The sequence below is a fragment of the Labrus mixtus genome, chromosome 5 (genome assembly GCF_963584025.1).
Source record: "Labrus mixtus chromosome 5, fLabMix1.1, whole genome shotgun sequence".
Classification (NCBI taxonomy): Eukaryota; Metazoa; Chordata; class Actinopteri; order Labriformes; family Labridae; genus Labrus; species Labrus mixtus.
In genome coordinates this window covers 16,083,239-16,101,059 of record NC_083616.1, presented here as the reverse complement: position 1 = coordinate 16,101,059, position 17,821 = coordinate 16,083,239, and the positions used below count along the sequence as shown (strand labels likewise).

Genomic DNA, 17,821 nt, shown 5'->3' with positions numbered 1-17,821 from the left:
TAAATACAGTATATAGTTCAGAACTTGCACTCTCTTGCTCAGCTCGGTGGATTTGTTTTCTTTTTCAGTCATCCGAGATTCAAACCTTACCAAGGCCCTACCTTTTTTTAAACTTATGTTTGGGATAACTGATTGAGAGAAACAAGAAATTTGAGAAATGTTTCAGTCACTACACAAAGGTCTAACTCAGTAGGGATCCTGTAATATTACTTAGTTAATTAATGATACTTGGAATAAATTAGAGCATATCACTGGCAAAAAAACAAGACCATTAAGTGAACATATTTTGTTCAGGCACATTTGCCTTCAAGTTATTATATGTTAGTTATTATATTATATCATTATAGTCATTGCATCCTTTTGAACAAATGCTAGCTAAATCAATTAATGAGAGCAATCAAAAAACTTTTTTTTTACATTAAGACCCTAAAATTAAAAATGAGGCAATGTCAAGGTAAACCTTGTAAAATTACTGCCAATGTTTAAGAATATAATTAGCAGCTGCTAAATGTTTAAATTCTCAATACAACATATTCACACTCATCAGCTGCTAATTATATTCTTAAACATTGGCAGTAATCTTTACAAGGTTTACCCTGACATTGCCTCATTTTTAATTTTAGGGTCTTAATTTTGTGTCTTGTCTAGTTGTTTTTTTCTGATAAAAACAACTTGTCAGTGGCATGTTTTCTAACTGAACTAAATGTTCTCACATTTATAAGCAAGTGTTTAAACTAGCATTGTCTCCTTTAAAATATCAATATTTATTTATATGATTTGATAGATGATAGATTAATGGGAGTGATTGGGAGAGATTCAATTAAAATTTTGCAATGAAGTTGAATTTGGTGCAATGAGAGAAAACATCCCGCAGAGGGCAACAAAGCTCACATATTTGTTTATTGTTATTGTCAAATATATTATCTGGATATATTTTCTGTGTGCCAGAAACCAGAAAACTGTCAGCAGCATCATGAAGTGTCTTCTGGTTTTATTTTCAGCTTGAGGTGCAAACTTTAATGAAATATTCCATTAATCAAAACTTTACATTTTTATCCAGAGTGTGATATGTTCAGGATGTGTGATGAGTCTGTGTACAGATATTTTTTTCTGAATGAATAGTATAAAATGTATAAAATGAAAATACTTCCTGATTTACATTATATTTTATTTTTATTTCAAATCAAAGTTATTCAACAATTAAACGGTCAGAGAACAGATATAGTCTATTGTATGGTTTCCTTTATTGCTTTGGGAGAGATATGACCGACTGATGGGGTCTGGCTTACATTTCTTTCCTGCAGTGTTGGAAACAATCAAAAAATACAAATCATCATCAAATATTTCATCTTATAGGTAGATACACAGAAAACAATACACTTTCACCAGGTTTCCTCAGTAAATATGAAACCGTTCTGCTACATCTAATGATCATATGGACTTTTTAATCACCACATTTTAAGGATACTTTTATTTCAAATTGTGTTGGCTACAGGAAACTGTGCATGCATTTGTAAAGCATCCTACCAAGGTTGGCCTACAAACAAAAAAGTGTTATCAACACTTCAACATGTTATTATTATTCACACGGATAACATACAATGAATAATTATGCTGATTCCAAATGAGCTCTTTACAACTTCACTTATCCAAATGAATCTGAATCCAGGGCATGAATAGCAGACTCTGCCACTTACAATGAAAACTACAGAAACAAAAGAAATGAAAATGAGACAAAATGTTGACCATATAATGAATCTGAAACTGCATTACATTCCAAATTAACATTTGTCTACTAGATTTATATATTTGGATGTTCGATATTTGTTGGAGTAAGATACATGTTGGTTAAGAAGAGGTCGACAACATGTTTTTTTCATGACCATCATACTCGGTGTGTTTAAATCTGTTGTGTGTGTTTGTCTGTTTAATTATGCTAAGTGTCTGTGTTAAACAGTATGCCTCAGGTCTTCCATTAGCACACACAAACACACACACACACACACACATATATATATACGTAATTTCAGGGACAATCATAATTAAACAGACGTGTTGGTTCATTGAACCCACATTGAAACAAACAGAGCCAACTGATAAGGATCCTCCATATTATTGCATAAGAAATTAATATTTAATCAACATTAAAAAAAAAACAGACTGCAGATCAGTTTACACGGAGTGCCGCAGGAATCTTTTACTGAATACTGAGCCGTGTGTTGACCATTAATTGTACATCAGGACTGTGTCTGTGAAGATGAATCTGATGTGTAACGCCTGATGGGGAACCCGGATGGACGTGGTCTGTTCTTGTCTGGATCAGCTGGAGTTGACAGACAAACAATGGGGGATCTTTTAAGCGTTGTATCTGACGTCTTTTAGTCCAGTGTTCGCCATTCTTATGACCATTTTAAAAAGCTAGTTTCAGCAGCAACCAGTGATGTCACTAGTTGTCCACTGAAGGAGTTATTGTACCTGCATGTACAAGACAGTGAAGAAGAAAAAGAAGAATAATAGTTATATAAATAAATAATAATAATAATAATTAAAAAGGTCTTTTTTTTCTCTGTAAAACTGGTATAGATCGTCCCTAAAACTGTGTAGATGCTATGATGGCTCCAGGCTGCTGTATGACTGTGATACCGTCCGACACTTCTGACAGTGCAACCAGTTAAACACACACACACACAAACACACACACACACATTCTCACGCACGCTGGCACTGCCCCCCAAGGTACTCAGCAGGCTACAAAGGCGTCCCAGCATGCATTTCTCTGTTCGCTTTACAACACACTCAACTGGAAACAAAAAGAGCATCATTTTGTGTGCGTGTGTGTGTGTGCGTGCGTGTGTGCGTGTGTGTGTGTGTGTGTGCATGTTCGTGTGTGTGCATAAACCCACTGGCCTGGAAGCTGAAGAAAACCTTCTACTCATGACACCAGAGAAATAAAACAGTGAGGTCATACTGCTGTGCCCTACTTCATGTTCACAGCTGAGATCAGGATGAGACAATGATGTCATCAGGAGATTTCTACAGGGAGGCAAGCTAACCAGGCAAATGTGTCTGGGTTATAGAATGAGATAAGTTATTGAGAGGGATCACTTTGGGGTGAAATTACATACATTTTACTGTAAAGCACTTGCAATCCAGCAGTTGGCATGAAACGCTACTTCTTGGATGCAAATTGCCAAAAAAAAACTAACAGAAGAAGAAGAGACACGAGCTAACTGACAGAGGTAACCAGCAAAAGCCAGTTGAAATGGAGAAAATCGGACACAGGAACGCTACAGTGGACAAAATAAAGCAAACATAAGCTATCAGAAAGAAGCCTATAAACCAAATTTAAAAGAAAATGAACACAAACACAGATAAATACAAAAAATACAATATAATATACACACATTAACAATCAAAATGAACAGAGAGAAGCTTAAACAAAAAGAGACAAAACCAAAGTGCTTTTTATATATGAACTCTTGTCATTGACAAATTGTGGGTCATTAACATGCTAATGATCAAGGATGACTCACATGAGAGTCGTTAGCTGAGGCCAGTTGTCTTTGGACCAAGCTTTGAATTTACCATGACCTGGATGATTGAGAACCTACACAGACTTCAGTCATTATTTCAGGTGATTCAGACCATGTTATTGTCTCTCACACACTCAAACTCACAAGCTGCAGCTGCCACAGTTTAAAATATGCAGTTTGAATGTGGGAGGTAAGTGACAGTATGATGTATGAAGGAGGAATCATGTTCCTGTGTTACATATGGAAGTTTCTGCAAGACAAATGTAATGGGGAAATAATCAACTGACAGCAAAACTCTGCTAACATGAACAACATTGTCTTTTCCCCCAATTGACTCCCAGGAATGTGCTAGACTAACCTTCTGTGTTCACACATTGACTCACCCCAACTTACACATAACATGGGGGCTGGCAAGAAAAAGGTAAAGTTACAAAAAGTTGGGGTGAACAGATTCAGCTGCTTATTTTCACTCATGCATTTGACCTAGACAACGTCAGGACATTTTTGGGAGTTCAGTGACTGTGTCAAAGGGGGTTAATAGGGAAAAACAAAGCAGAAGCCCATATAATAAAAAAAGAAACGGATAAAAAACAGACCGGAGCGCAGAAAAAAAAAATCAATGAGACAAGATTCTAAGTGGCTGTTGACAGAAATGCAAACAGCAAGGGGTAGGCAGAAAAAATAAACAAAATACAACAGGAAGAAGCTGTCAGACAAACACTTGCAGACACAAATTAAAAACAAAGCAAACAAAACTTAATGGACAAATGCTTATAGACAGACGTGTTAAAGCCAAATATAACAGATAGCCAACATTCTGACAGACAGACAGAGGCTCAAAGAGGCTGCAAAAAGACAAAAGCTTAAAAAGGGCTAACAGATAAGATGTAATTGACATATCTATAGAAGAAGCTAACGGATTCCTTATTCAGAAGCAGGATGAATGAGGAATTTATCTGGGATATTGAATTGTTTAAAACCTGCATGTGAGCCTGCCTGGACCCCAAATACAGCTGTTAAGGTTTAGCCTGTGTGCTGGAACAGACTTTAAACACGATGTCACTAAGTGCAAGAGTTAATTACAAGTTATATGTTGGAAGAGAAGGGGGCTTCGGGGGCTGGGGATGCTTGTTTCCGTGGCAACCACAGTAAGGGTCTGGAGCTGATACCCTGTTGCTGCGGCAACCATGCATGCTGGCAGTGGATGGTATGATGAATGTGACTTAAACACAGAAGAAAACATGGGCCTAAGAAGAGGGAATATGAATGATGAATTTATTTTTCTGCAAGACTGACTCACATCTCAGCAGGTCATTGACTTAGTGATCATTGATTACAGAAGATCATTTTCTACCATAAATCTTGAATTGTAAATAGCCTATTGAAAGCACAAAATAAAACTCAAGCATATCTGTGTATACAGTGTATCATTTGTAGGTAAGCACTTCTCCTAATTATTAGCATTTGTGGGGGACTTGCTTGATGCTGAAACATATCACTAAGGAATTATTGTTGTGAAGGAGAGTAGTTTCTCATTGACTGAATCTCTATGTTTAGCCTATTCTTATCTGAAGAAGCCTATAGCCAACAATAATGTGGAAAGACAAGAATATGTGGAGTGAATTAGCCTAGGCCTACATTAAATAGGCTTACCTATTCTGATAATTTAGTAGGAATAAAGGCATTAAATATAAAGATAAAGATAAAGATAAACTTTATTGAGAAAGATTGATAAACGTGTTGATAAGACTAAATGTCACAATGACTAAGAGTGTGAAGGTGTTTTGTGTGACCGTGCATGCTAGAGCAGGTGTCACTTCATTAATTCACAAACAGCAGCTTGTTCCCGCGCTTCGCTGCTCGCGCGCCTCCGATCCTCCGTCTCTAGAGCGCGCGAGCGAGCGTCAGGATTCAAGGACGGACCGCGGGCTCGCGAGCTTCAGGTCATCTGGAAGTCCGAGACCATCAACCCAATGACACAGAGGACCGGATCAATATTTTGAAGAAACACCGATAAATGGATGAGAAAAGAAAAGAAAAAGAAAAAGAACATCTGAGAGACATTTTTTAAATGTGAATGGAGCCGTATGATGAGGACACGGTGAATCAACAGGACGAGGCGTGAGGTGGTATCAACAATGTCAGCGGGGTTTATCGGTTAACTGAATGAAAAACAACATTTCATCGATAAAATAAGAGAAACCAATAAGGGTTTAATGTTAGGGTGAAAATCTGGGGGGTAGTGAACAAAACCCCCCACGACTCGGAGTATCAGTTTAAAATTATATTCTTTATTATAAATAAAAAAAAACAATAACGACCAACACCTTTAACCTGAAAGACCCGAGTAACCGGACCGAACCGGAGGATAATAAGCTGGTGCTGATAATAGACTACTGAATCACCGTGATTTGAATAAATCACAGACGGTGAAATCAACAGGAGACCGACTGAACGACGCAGTTTTGTAACGGAATTTCTAACCCGAGAGTCGGAGAAAATATCTGTTTTAATCTCGAGAAGGAAACAGAACCAAAACCATCTGCAAAAAGTAAGTCATATTTTATGACATTAATCTGTATTTTGTCCATTTTCCCCTGATTTATCGAGGTGCAATGTGTCAGATTTAATTCAGAAAATGTCATATTCACCCACCTTTCTCAACATTATAATAGGCTACTATGTCTTTCAGCAAAAGACTGCAATAGTCTTCATGCCAAATACAATTTTCAGCTTCAGTCTCTTCCTTTCCTTCATTAAATTGTACATTTTCGGTCGATTCAAAATCTTCCTAAATTCCAAAGAATTTCCTTCCAACCTTTTCAGTCTTCCTCTGTTCTTAGCAGGTTTTTTTATTTTTTGATTGAATATTAATTCTGCCCAAATCTCTCATTGACCCAATTTAGAAGAAATGTCAAACAGTTTAACATATCATTTTTATTTTGAAATTGTGAGAAAGGAATAGTCTACATTTCTTTCAGAAGCAAAATTGAAATCTTGTCTTTCTTAAAATACTGAGAATAAATTCATTGGCCTATATTAATGAATAATAAAAGGATTAAGATTTTTAAGACCTATCAGTTAGGCCTATTTGTATGTGGAGCCACACCCACAGGCATTCAGAATCACAGGTGGTGTTATTATTTTTTTTTTTTAAATATTAAATTAAGCAGAGCTTTCCCTCTCATCCAATGACATGGCGGGGAAGTGAATCCATCATTGATTCCAAATATCAGGTTTAGTACATTTTGGTGGAAAAGTCCTCAGCAGACCAAGAAGTCAGACAGTAGCCTTTTCACAACAGCAGCATGTTGTCTTAGTAAACAGGAGGATGGTACACTTAAAAGCTTTTATACACAGCGCTAATCTAATCTAGGGTTATTGCTTAATGGTTGTTAGTGAGCTTGTACTCTTTCCTGTTTCATTCATTTTTTATGGAAGAAAAATAAGTTTTAACAAACTGTGTGGAGAGAGTTAATGAAACGGTAAGTAAATCAGATTTCAGCTGAAAGAGTCATTGTGAGTGACGATACTGTAAGCCCGGACAGCTAGCTAAATAGCTGTCGGCTCTAAGGCTTTACAAGACTCTTAAAACTGATATTTGAATTTTCAGATCGATTGCGCTTTCATGCCAGTTTGCTAGATATGAAGATGCAAGCAGGTTGGCTTAACTTAGTAAGTCTAGAAACAGTTCACTGGGAGCATGTGTTTACGAGGTATCCGATTTCTTTGTCAATAAATATTCTAATGCAACTAAAAATACAGGGTGTCGGATGTCAGCCCTATGTAAAGGGACTATAGTCCTCCACACAGCGGCTGTGGGTTTGAATCCGCCTGCCGATAGTTGTTATCTGTTCTTTTGTTTCCAAATGGTAATTTTTTTTTTGTTAGAACTTTTTAGTTTTCATTTGTAATTTGTTCATTAAAGAGCAGATATAACATCGTGATCGACAGCTCTGTTGAGGCTCCTGTAACGGTCTTCACCGGATCAGCAGAGTAGAGGAAGGACAACAAGAGGAAACCTAACGAAGGCTAACATGAGTCACTAGACTTTCCATAACTGTGAGTGTCTGATTCAAATCAACACGAGAATCGGATGTGCTCTGGACTAGAGTGACTTGAACGATCTCAGCCTTTTCATCCAGAAGTTAAATGTGTGCATTGATAAGTGCAAGGGGCACGTGTAACAAAACCACAGGTAATTGAACTCAAAAGCACGACTCAAAACACAGTCTTTGGTTAGGGGAAAAAAACAGTCTTTACTTCTTACAAGCAGACAAGAGAAACAAAAGGCTTGTACGCTTCTCACAGAGGTCAAAGACAAACTGGCACGGAAGGAAAGGAAGCCACAGACTAAATACTAAGGTGAGGGGGAAGACAACGAGATGCAGCTGGGAACAATCAGGGCGGGGCAGACAATCACACAGGTGGGAAACACATGAGGGCAGGAAGTGAAGGATCTGAAATGAGAGGAGAGGTTAGTGACCCAAAACAGGAAATAATACAAGTAGAAATTAAAACATAACCTAAGACACGGAGCTGGACATGACAGCATGATCTCAAATGTATAGCTCTACCAGCCAGGTCTCTTCTGCATATGACTTGGCTCCAAATGCAACACCAGCGCAATATGTCAGCACCTGTTGCTGAGATATTATGGTTTCACTTTTTTTACAATGGAAGGTGACAGAGATGGGTCATCCATATGTATACACAGTCAATGGTCTGAACACAGATTGAAGAATGAACTCCCTGCCAATCTCGGTTCGGTGTATAAAACAGGCTTACCACATTAAGAGCCTTTTTTTTCTGAGCCTCATTGTTGTTAAAGCGCCCGCAAATAATCCTCCCAGAGTACTGACAGCGTTCTGAAACTCATCTGTTAACTGTGACTCCGAGCCGTGTCTAATTGCTCATCTTTTTCCTAAGCTGCTTGTTTCTTCTGAGACACCTCTCTCAGAAATAAGTGTTTGACCAGTGAAGTGTGTGTTAGTCTGATTATTTAGAAGATCAAGATGGAGGGCACGATAATGAGATTCAAGGAGTAGCGAGGTTTTATCAGCATCTTATCCAGTTAATGTTGTGAGTCAACAGCAGAAAAGGGCTCACTTTAGCAATGAAAGCTGTGAGATTACAGGAGCAGAAAGCAGCTTTTGGTTCACTGTCAACAAATTAAAACATGACTCACTATTTTGTTGTCACTTGAAAACATACATCGAGCCCATACTTTCAGAGATAATAGTATAGATGCCCTTTTTCAAACCAAACACAGTTGTTATTCCCTCTTCAGAGCCAGCATACTCCATTGACAGGTATTTTTACCCTGCAGAACACTTGGTTTGCTGCTCTGTGTCCACCATGATCTCTTAATTTTCAACCTAACGACAGGCTGAGAGCTGGAGTTGAGGCAAGTTTTAAGCCTCTTGATGAACCGTTGTCATGAGCCCCAGTGTGTTCCCATGATGACAATAACTAACCAGACCTATTTCTTTTTTTGTGCCAGGCTGTAAACATGTTAATTAATGCTGTAAAAACAGGCTTTTTGGGCTGTGTTGTGTCTGTCACTTCCTGGATTCATGGAGCCAGCCTCAAGCTAACACATTTGATGAACTGCAGGATTTTGCACTTCTGCATCAGGTTAATTTTTCAAGAGCAGAGTTTGCGGCTTGCATCAAACACAATATATATTTAACACGTAACAGAAAAACAGATCTGAGCAAGTGGTTGATCATCAATCTGGTGGCTTTTAAGAGATTGATCTAATGCCACTGGTTTACTACAAGGTCTATCCCTGCTGGGGTCTTTCTGTCGTCTTGTCAGACTCTAAGAAAAACAATCTCAGCCTGTCAGTGGACAAACATTTTAACTTTTACTTTGAGTACTTTGTTCAGACACAGACAATGCCCTCTAGAAATACATGTTTTATGCATTGAAGTCATTTCGGCTCCAAATATGTACAACAATGGTGTGACAGTTTTGTGATCAATTTTCTCATGTTTCCACATGGAAGACTATTTAAAGAAACTGCGAAAAACAGCTCAAATAGCAAGTCTTCGGTTAGAAAGAGGGATTTAGATGCAGCCTCAGTTTGATCTGCAGCCCCAAGCAACATTTCGACATTGGCAAAGCATTATTGATCAGACCAGACTGAAATATCTCATTAACTGTTTGATGGATTGTGATGACATTTGGTTCAGACATTAATGTCCCTCTCAGGATGATTAATTATGGCTTTGATGATCCTCTGACTTTTCATCTTGGGCCTTCATCAGGCTTCAATTTCAATGGTAAAATAATTGGGATAAGACCAAATTCCAGCTGTACTTATGACATTTCTATGAGCAACATCTGTACTTTGTGCTTACTGGTAATAACTAATATTAGCATGCTAATATGCCAGTTTAGGACGATGAACTTTATACCACCTTGTCATCAGCATGTTAGCTATGTTTTTTTTTTTTAACATAATAGCATAGATGTCAGCATGGAGCCCCACAAAGTGAAGCCCCACAGAGCTGTTAGCATATCTGAAGACTGTATTAACCAGCCTCCACCTTCCCTCCTTCTCCTCAGTGGAGCTCCGGGGCATGCTGCTCCTCACCGTCCTTCAGTGCTGTTCGGTCGCTCGATGTGGCTGTGAGCCTCGGCTGGTGAACATCGGTGCTGTGCTGAGTCAGAAACGCTACGAGCAGGTGTTCAAGGATGCAGTGAGCCAGGCCAACACTCTGTATGGGAAAGACAAGTTCAAGATGAACGCCATCTCCGTCACACACAAACCTAACGCCATCCAGATGGCTCTGTCCGTCTGCGAGGACCTCATCTCCAACCAGGTGAGGGCGCTCTACTTTCCCTGTCCTCTGACTCAGCCTCAGACGTGTTCTTTATGTGTTAGAGTTCAAATTAGATTTGTTTAAAAAGGAAAATTTGACTTTTGGTGATGTCACCAAGATAAATATTAAGTAAAAACTCTCCTCTCTCTCTCTCTCTGACACTCAGATATTTAATCATGCAAAAAGATAATTTTTTGGGTGTGTGTTTCAGGAGTAGCACGGTGATGCTAATTAGTGGATTTATAGAAATATCATCAGATAGAATTTTGCAGACCAGTCATCTCTATTAGTGTTGGTATGCAGGGTTTGGGCTTAAATCAGAAGTTAGCACACTGATCCATTTCCTGGTCATGAATGTCAGAGTTTTAGTTATTTAATAAGAGTTGTGAATATTAACACCAGCATTGATGTGTTTCATCACAGAACAGTCATCACATTTCAGTGTTTCCCCTAGGTTTACAGCTTTGGGGGGGTGGGGGGGTGGGGTGGGGGGGGTGGGGGGGGGACGACGACACACGCCGACAAGCCAACACAAACACTTGAAGGAATCTTGGTGTTCATGTGTTACTTTTAATGACAGCTGTCCTTTTCTATCGGAAAGGTATCCTTAAATGACTTCTTCCCCTGATTTCTGACTCTATCCACTATCCTATCTCTACAATAAAGGCACAAAAAGCCCCCCAAAAAAAAGCCCAAATAATAATTTTTTTTAACTTGACCTTCAAGGGGGGTGGGGGGGGAGATAATTGTTTACAAAATTGATCTTAAACATAACCATAATAGCCAGAGCCTTACCTTCATAGCATTTGGGTGGTACAGATATTTAATGAAGCATTTACTGCAAGAAAGGATTTCATACTAGGCAAAGATTCCAACATGAGCTCTGGATCTTATTAATGATAAACTCAAAACACCTTTGTTTTATGCTGGCCATAAAAATTAGATTTGTTTTAGAAATACCCTGTTAAAATAACTGCTGTAGTGTCAAAAAATCCTTCAATATGAACCACCTTTAATCTTAAATCAATGTTGCTGACATTGAATTGACCTTGAACCTGAGGTTGCTCTTCAGTAAAAGAAAATCCTCCAGATCTCTGGTCTGCATTCTGCTGCTCAACACTGTGCACGGATCAGTGCCGTCCGATTATTTTGCTGGATGTGAATTTAAAAGGTCAAATGATATTCTGTAGGCTTGAAAAAAAAAAAAAAACTGGCTCCTAATCAGACTTGATACATTTAGCTGACTTTAATTTGAAAAATGTCCCCACAATCGTTTGCATTCTGATTTCTATTGCGAAAAAATATATTTTTGTTCTCAACTCTTGGCTTATTTACCTTTACCTGATCATGAATCTTTATCAAAATACTTTTTAACCCATTACACATCATGTTTGTGAGTCATGCAGTCCAGTGCAAGACTCTGGGAAACAGAACATAAATAAATGATTTTCACGGCTGCAGAGAGTAAACAGGCGACAAGCCTGAGCAGATAGAAACTACTTTTTAACTTCTCATGAATAATTAATTTTATAATGAAAGGATCATTTCTTTAATCTGAACTGAGAAGAGTTATGGGCCACAGACTCAAGTTGAGTCTCAGGGCAGAAAAGTTGAAGTCTGCGGTGCAAAGCTCTGGTGTGTGACCTGCTGGGCTGATGCAGGTTTTCTGAGAACATGTAAATAAAAAAGGCTTTCACTCCAAAATGTGCCTGCTTTTAGTAAAATTGTTCAGCATACTTAAAGTTAGGATTTGTGTTTTTCAAGAGATGTTATAGATTTGTCGACACTGGAGTACAACAGGTTTTATTTTTTGCATAGTTTCCATTGACATAGTGGGATCTTTTAAATTGTATTTCTTTGTTACAGCTTCTAGCAGTGTTAAGAGGATCTGTTGCAAAGTTCTTTTATAGACCCTTTCATCATAATATTTATTAGACGTGATAATGAAAACGTTAATATGTTAGTGAGTACATGAAGAACAACAGGCAGGCAGACTGCAGCTCCTGCTGTCACAGACCAATCATTGGCCAAAAGCCAGATCAGGTCCCACATTTGACCACTTTAATCCTCTCTAGTGTCAGCCCAAAGCCACAGAGCTCTTCGTTTACACTCCTCTGCTGATGAAAAACATTAAGTAAATTGTGTTTTATAAATCCTTTGAAGTACAAAATGCTACTCTCCTTGTCTAAATGTGGTCACTTTTGGTTCCAAAAAACAAAACAGTTGCAGTTAAAGTGCCAATGGTATATCATGGTATGCTATTAACCAATGGATGATGTCTACGTCCACGTCATTTACAATGTCAGTGCTTTTGAGTCCATAGAAGGATATTACAGCATAGTTGAGAAATTTGAGTTGCAAATGCAGCTGCACTTTCTTCTCTGAATCACTGAGAGACTTTATCCATACGAAGTCACAAAAGACAAAGTCAGAACATCATATGCAGCATCCTTCAGTAACATGTTTCTTTGTAGAGGAAATTAGGCCAACATGGCGTCAGCGTGTCAGACAAAGGCTTTGTTATAGAGAGAGAGAGAGAGAGAGTGAGAGAGAGAGAGACAGAGACCGAGAGAGAGAGAGAGAGAGAGAGAGAGAGAGAGAGAGATTGAGAGAGAGAGAGAGAGATATGGACAACAGATTAACATCCTCTCTTGCTGCAGAAACATAGATGTAATCCGTCCGTCCTCCCAGTGGAGAGATGGACGGATTATAGAGACAGTTACACTGTCTCCACACACACACACACACACACACACACACACACACACACACACACACACACACACACACACACACACACACACAAATCATCAAACATTGATGGAGCTGTTGTTCTTGGTTAATATTACTGCTGCCTTAATGTGTAAGGTGCATTTTAATGCTGTAGAAGGTATTGCTTATCAGGTCATGATATGTTTGTAGAGTTCATCTCGTGTCAGAAATTTTGTTTCTCGAATAAAAGGGATCGTCTGCTGATCTGAATCAGCCTGTTCTGCTATGAATGGTGACCGGCAGGTCCTCACAAATACAGCAGACTCCTCCTTTACTCACACACATGATTTGTTTATCTTTTTCAATATTACCCAGTGAAACATAACATTTAAGCAGATCAGGACACTTTGATTAATCGATTACCTTTTCTTCTGCAGGTTTATGCGATCTTGGTCAGTCACCCTCCTCAGTCCAATGACCACCTGACTCCAACACCTGTGTCCTACACTGCAGGTTTTTACCGGATCCCTGTGGTCGGTCTGACGACACGCATGTCAATCTACTCTGACAAGGTAACTTTTATTTTCACACCTGCAGCAGCTTCCTGACGGCCAACTTCCACCAGATGTGTGTCCGGTCCGTCTCCGCTCTGGTCCGGCAGCGGAGGTGATAGGTTTTCATTTTATTCAATGTGTGTGCTTCCACCGGGTCTGCTGCGTTTTATAAACACTCCCTTTTAACGGTTCAGAAAAATGACCGTTTGTGTGTTTGTTTATGTGTTTATAAGGTTTATATAAAGTTTTATACCACATACATCGTATTATCTCGCACTGTCGCCAGTTAGTATTATCGTTATCGTGGGAATTCCTTTGTCTCGGCACTCCAGCTGACGGCTGTGCTCTCCGTGCTGCGGACGGAGAACGCAGCCGGTGGGTGTTGACATTCGAGGGTTGATACTTTAAAAACTTAACTGAAATACGGGTTTCTGTCTGTATCTAGTACCAAAGCAGAAGGATAAAGAGATGCACTTACATATTGAAACATGAAACATTAACTTGTGTTTTCTTTAACAATATAATCTGATAGAGAACATCAGCAGATCTCTTGTTCAGAACAGAGTTCACTTAATAAAATGTAGAAACCTGACCCTGGCAGGTGTGTTCAGAGTAACAGTCCTGTGTTGTCTTTAGGCTCTGCTGAGTGCAGGTTGTACAATATTGAGTCCAGTTTGTCCCAGTTCAGAGACACTCTCAGCTGTGTGACTGAACTGGAAACCACTCAGGGTCTCTCTAAGCTTTACAATATTGATGAAATAATTCAGTGTTATCAGTCCCAGAATATCCAGCACTCCCAGCCAGCAGCGCTCCAGTTCCTCTCCAGTTCGTTCCACAGGATTCAGAGAAGTGATAAAATATTCAAGTCTTTGTTGGTCAGGATTTCAGGTAAAGTCAGAAATTCCTGTTTAACAATCTATAGTGCATCATCTAAGTGTATAGTACAAATGCATTTATAGCAAGTCTTATGTTTGCTAGTGAGGTGCAAAGTAGAGGGGAGTGTATTTGGTCTCTTGATTAATCAGAGGTGGGTTTTTTGGTGTAACTCGAAACAAAACAGTGCGTAAAGTTCCATTAATCAGGTGCTACTGGTTCTGTCACATTACTTTATATAAGATTTGGGCCTTTTTAAATCAAATCCCAATATCCAATATTTATCATGTCTGTGTGTCTACTGCCTAACATACAAAACAAATAGAAATAAGCATTAATGTATTTTTTGCTGGATCACATAGTTATATTCTCTGTCCCTTGCTATAAGGCTATGGGAGAGTCAATAGTAATACTTGAGGGCAGGATTTAATGGTGCTTATGATTGAGGCAAATTTACCTCTTTGTAATGTTTGCCTGTGCGTGCATTTGTGTGTATCACGAGTGTGAGAAGTAGATATTTTGGTGTTCAGCCTTAGGCTGGAGTTTTTGGTTCCTATCTGCCTTCACATAGCAATGCAGTAGGTCTGCATGACATAGGGTTTAAGCGTCACAATTGTGATTGTGTTCTTGTGCAATAATAACATCACAGGATGGACAATGGTGGGGCAGTATTACTGCAAAATGACAAGACTTTTTTGTTGCTTGATACAAAAGGAAAAAAAAATCTCTGCATGTCATATGACTGTGAACAAGTATGTTACACTGCTGCAGTTACAGGTCCTGTTGGTGGAGGGCTGTAAGCAGATATTAAATTACGTGAGGTCTATTTAAAGTGTTTGTATTACTTTTATCTGCGACACTTCATCCCTGTGCTGGTTAATGCTGTGACTACGTCTATGGGCTGCTAATGAAGCAGAGGCTCTGGCAAATGTTTACTTTTAAGTGTCCATACCACATACCACATACAGTGTAGTGTTGTGTGAGTCGATAGAGCTATTGCTTTAAGAGTTTGTGTAACAGGACAGTCACATAGATTAAACGTGCATTTTAGTACGTTTTAAACTGGGTTATTGACATATCATTAACCCAGTTGTGACCCTCAAGTCTAATTGTTAAGTATATACCCATGTGTTTGGCAAAAGAAGGACTGTTTAAAAAAACAAAAAAACAATAACCCAAATGTTCCAGATAATTGAAAGTATGATTCGTATTGTTTTATTGAACACTTGTACTCATACTGCACCTATCTGGTATTGTTTTGCTGTATGTTATTTATTCCACAGTATTGGAGAAAAAAGTATCACAATGTCAGGTTTTACCAATTTTGGGCAGCCCCTCAATGCATCTGAGCATTGGTGTTGTGTGCAGGTACATTTGCTGCTTACACAACATTGGCTCTGAAAATGTCAACTGATGTAAACAAGCAATGACAGTTGAATTGCCCTGCACACCAATTTGCACCAGTGTAATAGGGCCCAGAGTGTTGGATTTTTCTCACCAGCAGCAGCTGTTCACTCAGATTGTCGCCTAATTTATAAATTAAAAGGTTAAAGGATCAGGTCACAAATTAGAAACAAAGCAGAATAAGACCTTCCCTGTCTTCCCTCCAGTAGTATCTGTCCATCATGCATATAGTTCTGGTTTAATTTGGCATGTCAGTTTTATTTATACAGCCTGAATTCACACATGACAAATACCCCTCAGAGGGTTTCACACTGACTCATTTATCTTCACAAGCAAGTGTCATGATTGTGAGTTAGGGGTGGGAAAAAACTCCATTCACTTAATTGTTTTTTTTTTTTATTGGAAGATTACAATTTTTTTATTTTTTTCTGGGATCAATAATCGTGACGTCATATCTGTTTACAGAAGAAACAGCTGACGTTAACTGAGAGCGGCCAAAAGAGAAAAATAGCAAACAACGACTAATCCTCGTTTTTTCAAAAGTCCAGAGTGTTTCAGGTCATTAAAAATATTATTACTCTTTGTCATCCTCATCAGACTTTGACTGAACTGGATGATAAATGAAGGAAGATTTACAAAGGGGGGATTACCATTATTTGTTCCATTGTAACTGAAAGAAAATAACCAGTGGCGATTTGATATCTGTGATCACTTTCAGTTTTGAGAAAGTAAGATAGGTAGCCAAGTGGGATAGTATGCCTATTAGCTTATGAGCCTATGTAATGAACATTCAGTCTTATTGGAAAGACTTCAAAACGTAAATGCTCTATAGCCATGACATCTGACTCTCAACAGTCGCAGTGTCAGTCAATGTGGATGAGATCAATGAAGGGAAGTTGCTTAAAAGCACTAATACACTGCAAGCTCATCCAGAGACATGTAGATCGCCCACTGACCATCTATCTCCATCCTATAATCCAACCAGATCATCAAGAAGAGTGAATTTTCTTAAACAGAATCGAAAACCCATAGTTTTCATAATATGATGTATTGGTCCACACCATCCATAATATGTTTGCACTATAAGAGCAGCATGCTATACGCACATGTGTCAGTTAAAATATTCAAAGACGGTAGGTCCTGAAAATATTTCAAAACACCATTGTGAGATCACCCAGTGAAACAATGCCCTTTCCAACCAGTCCTTCTAAAGAAAATGGGATTAACATGGGATTTACTGAACAACCTGCCTATTTTAATCCACACTAGTTTAAAATGAATAATTACTGGATGTGCTTTAATGTCTTTAGCAAGTTTGAAAGACAGACTTTGCAAAGGTAACACAGAACCAAGGAGGAGCCCTCCTCTGTCAGCTGGTCGTTGCAATTTACTGAGATGTATTGGGGGGTTGTTAACCATTCCATATAAATGTTCTGATGATACTATCTCACATACAAAAATTGAATCTCCAATGGAAGAGAAAGGACGAGGTAATTTAATTTAGGAACACATTCTTTGACCATTCCAGTTATTGACAAATCAAGAGACTCACCAACCTATTAACATCAACCAATTCTTTTAATTAAGGGGGAATATAATGCCTAAATATATGATGCCTTGTTTAGGCCACTGAAGAGCACCTGGTTGAAAGGCTGTACAGGGGAAACTGCTGTTAGTGGGAGTGCTTCTGAGTTGGACCGGTTTGAAAAAGAATCAATGGTCCTAAGTAGACAAGATACCGATATGCCAGGGTCCGACACAAATAATAATACGTCGTCTGCATAGAGCATAACTTTATGCACATGTTCCCCTGCCTGACACCTGGGAGGTCAGTCGCGAGTGTTTGTTAAGTGTTTATTCAGCCGCTCTGTGTGCTACTACTAGAGACATCTCAACCTGTAGGGAATGACCCTAC

The 17,821-nt window shown here is 38.7% G+C and overlaps 1 protein-coding gene across 4 annotated transcripts in view; it reads left to right on the top strand.

Annotated features, from left to right (window-relative positions):
* Positions 1-5,426: 5,426 nt before the first annotated feature.
* grin1b (glutamate receptor, ionotropic, N-methyl D-aspartate 1b) overlaps positions 5,427-17,821 on the top strand; it is a 61,303-nt gene continuing 48,908 nt past the window's right edge. For all 4 annotated transcript variants that reach the window (XM_061038157.1, XM_061038155.1, XM_061038156.1 and 1 more), the window contains exons 1-3: positions 5,427-6,084; positions 10,107-10,363; positions 13,513-13,647. In XM_061038157.1, coding sequence (XP_060894140.1) covers position 6,084; positions 10,107-10,363; positions 13,513-13,647 — 393 coding nt within the window. In that variant the 5' untranslated portion in view covers positions 5,427-6,083. The remainder of the gene's footprint in view (positions 6,085-10,106; positions 10,364-13,512; positions 13,648-17,821) is intronic.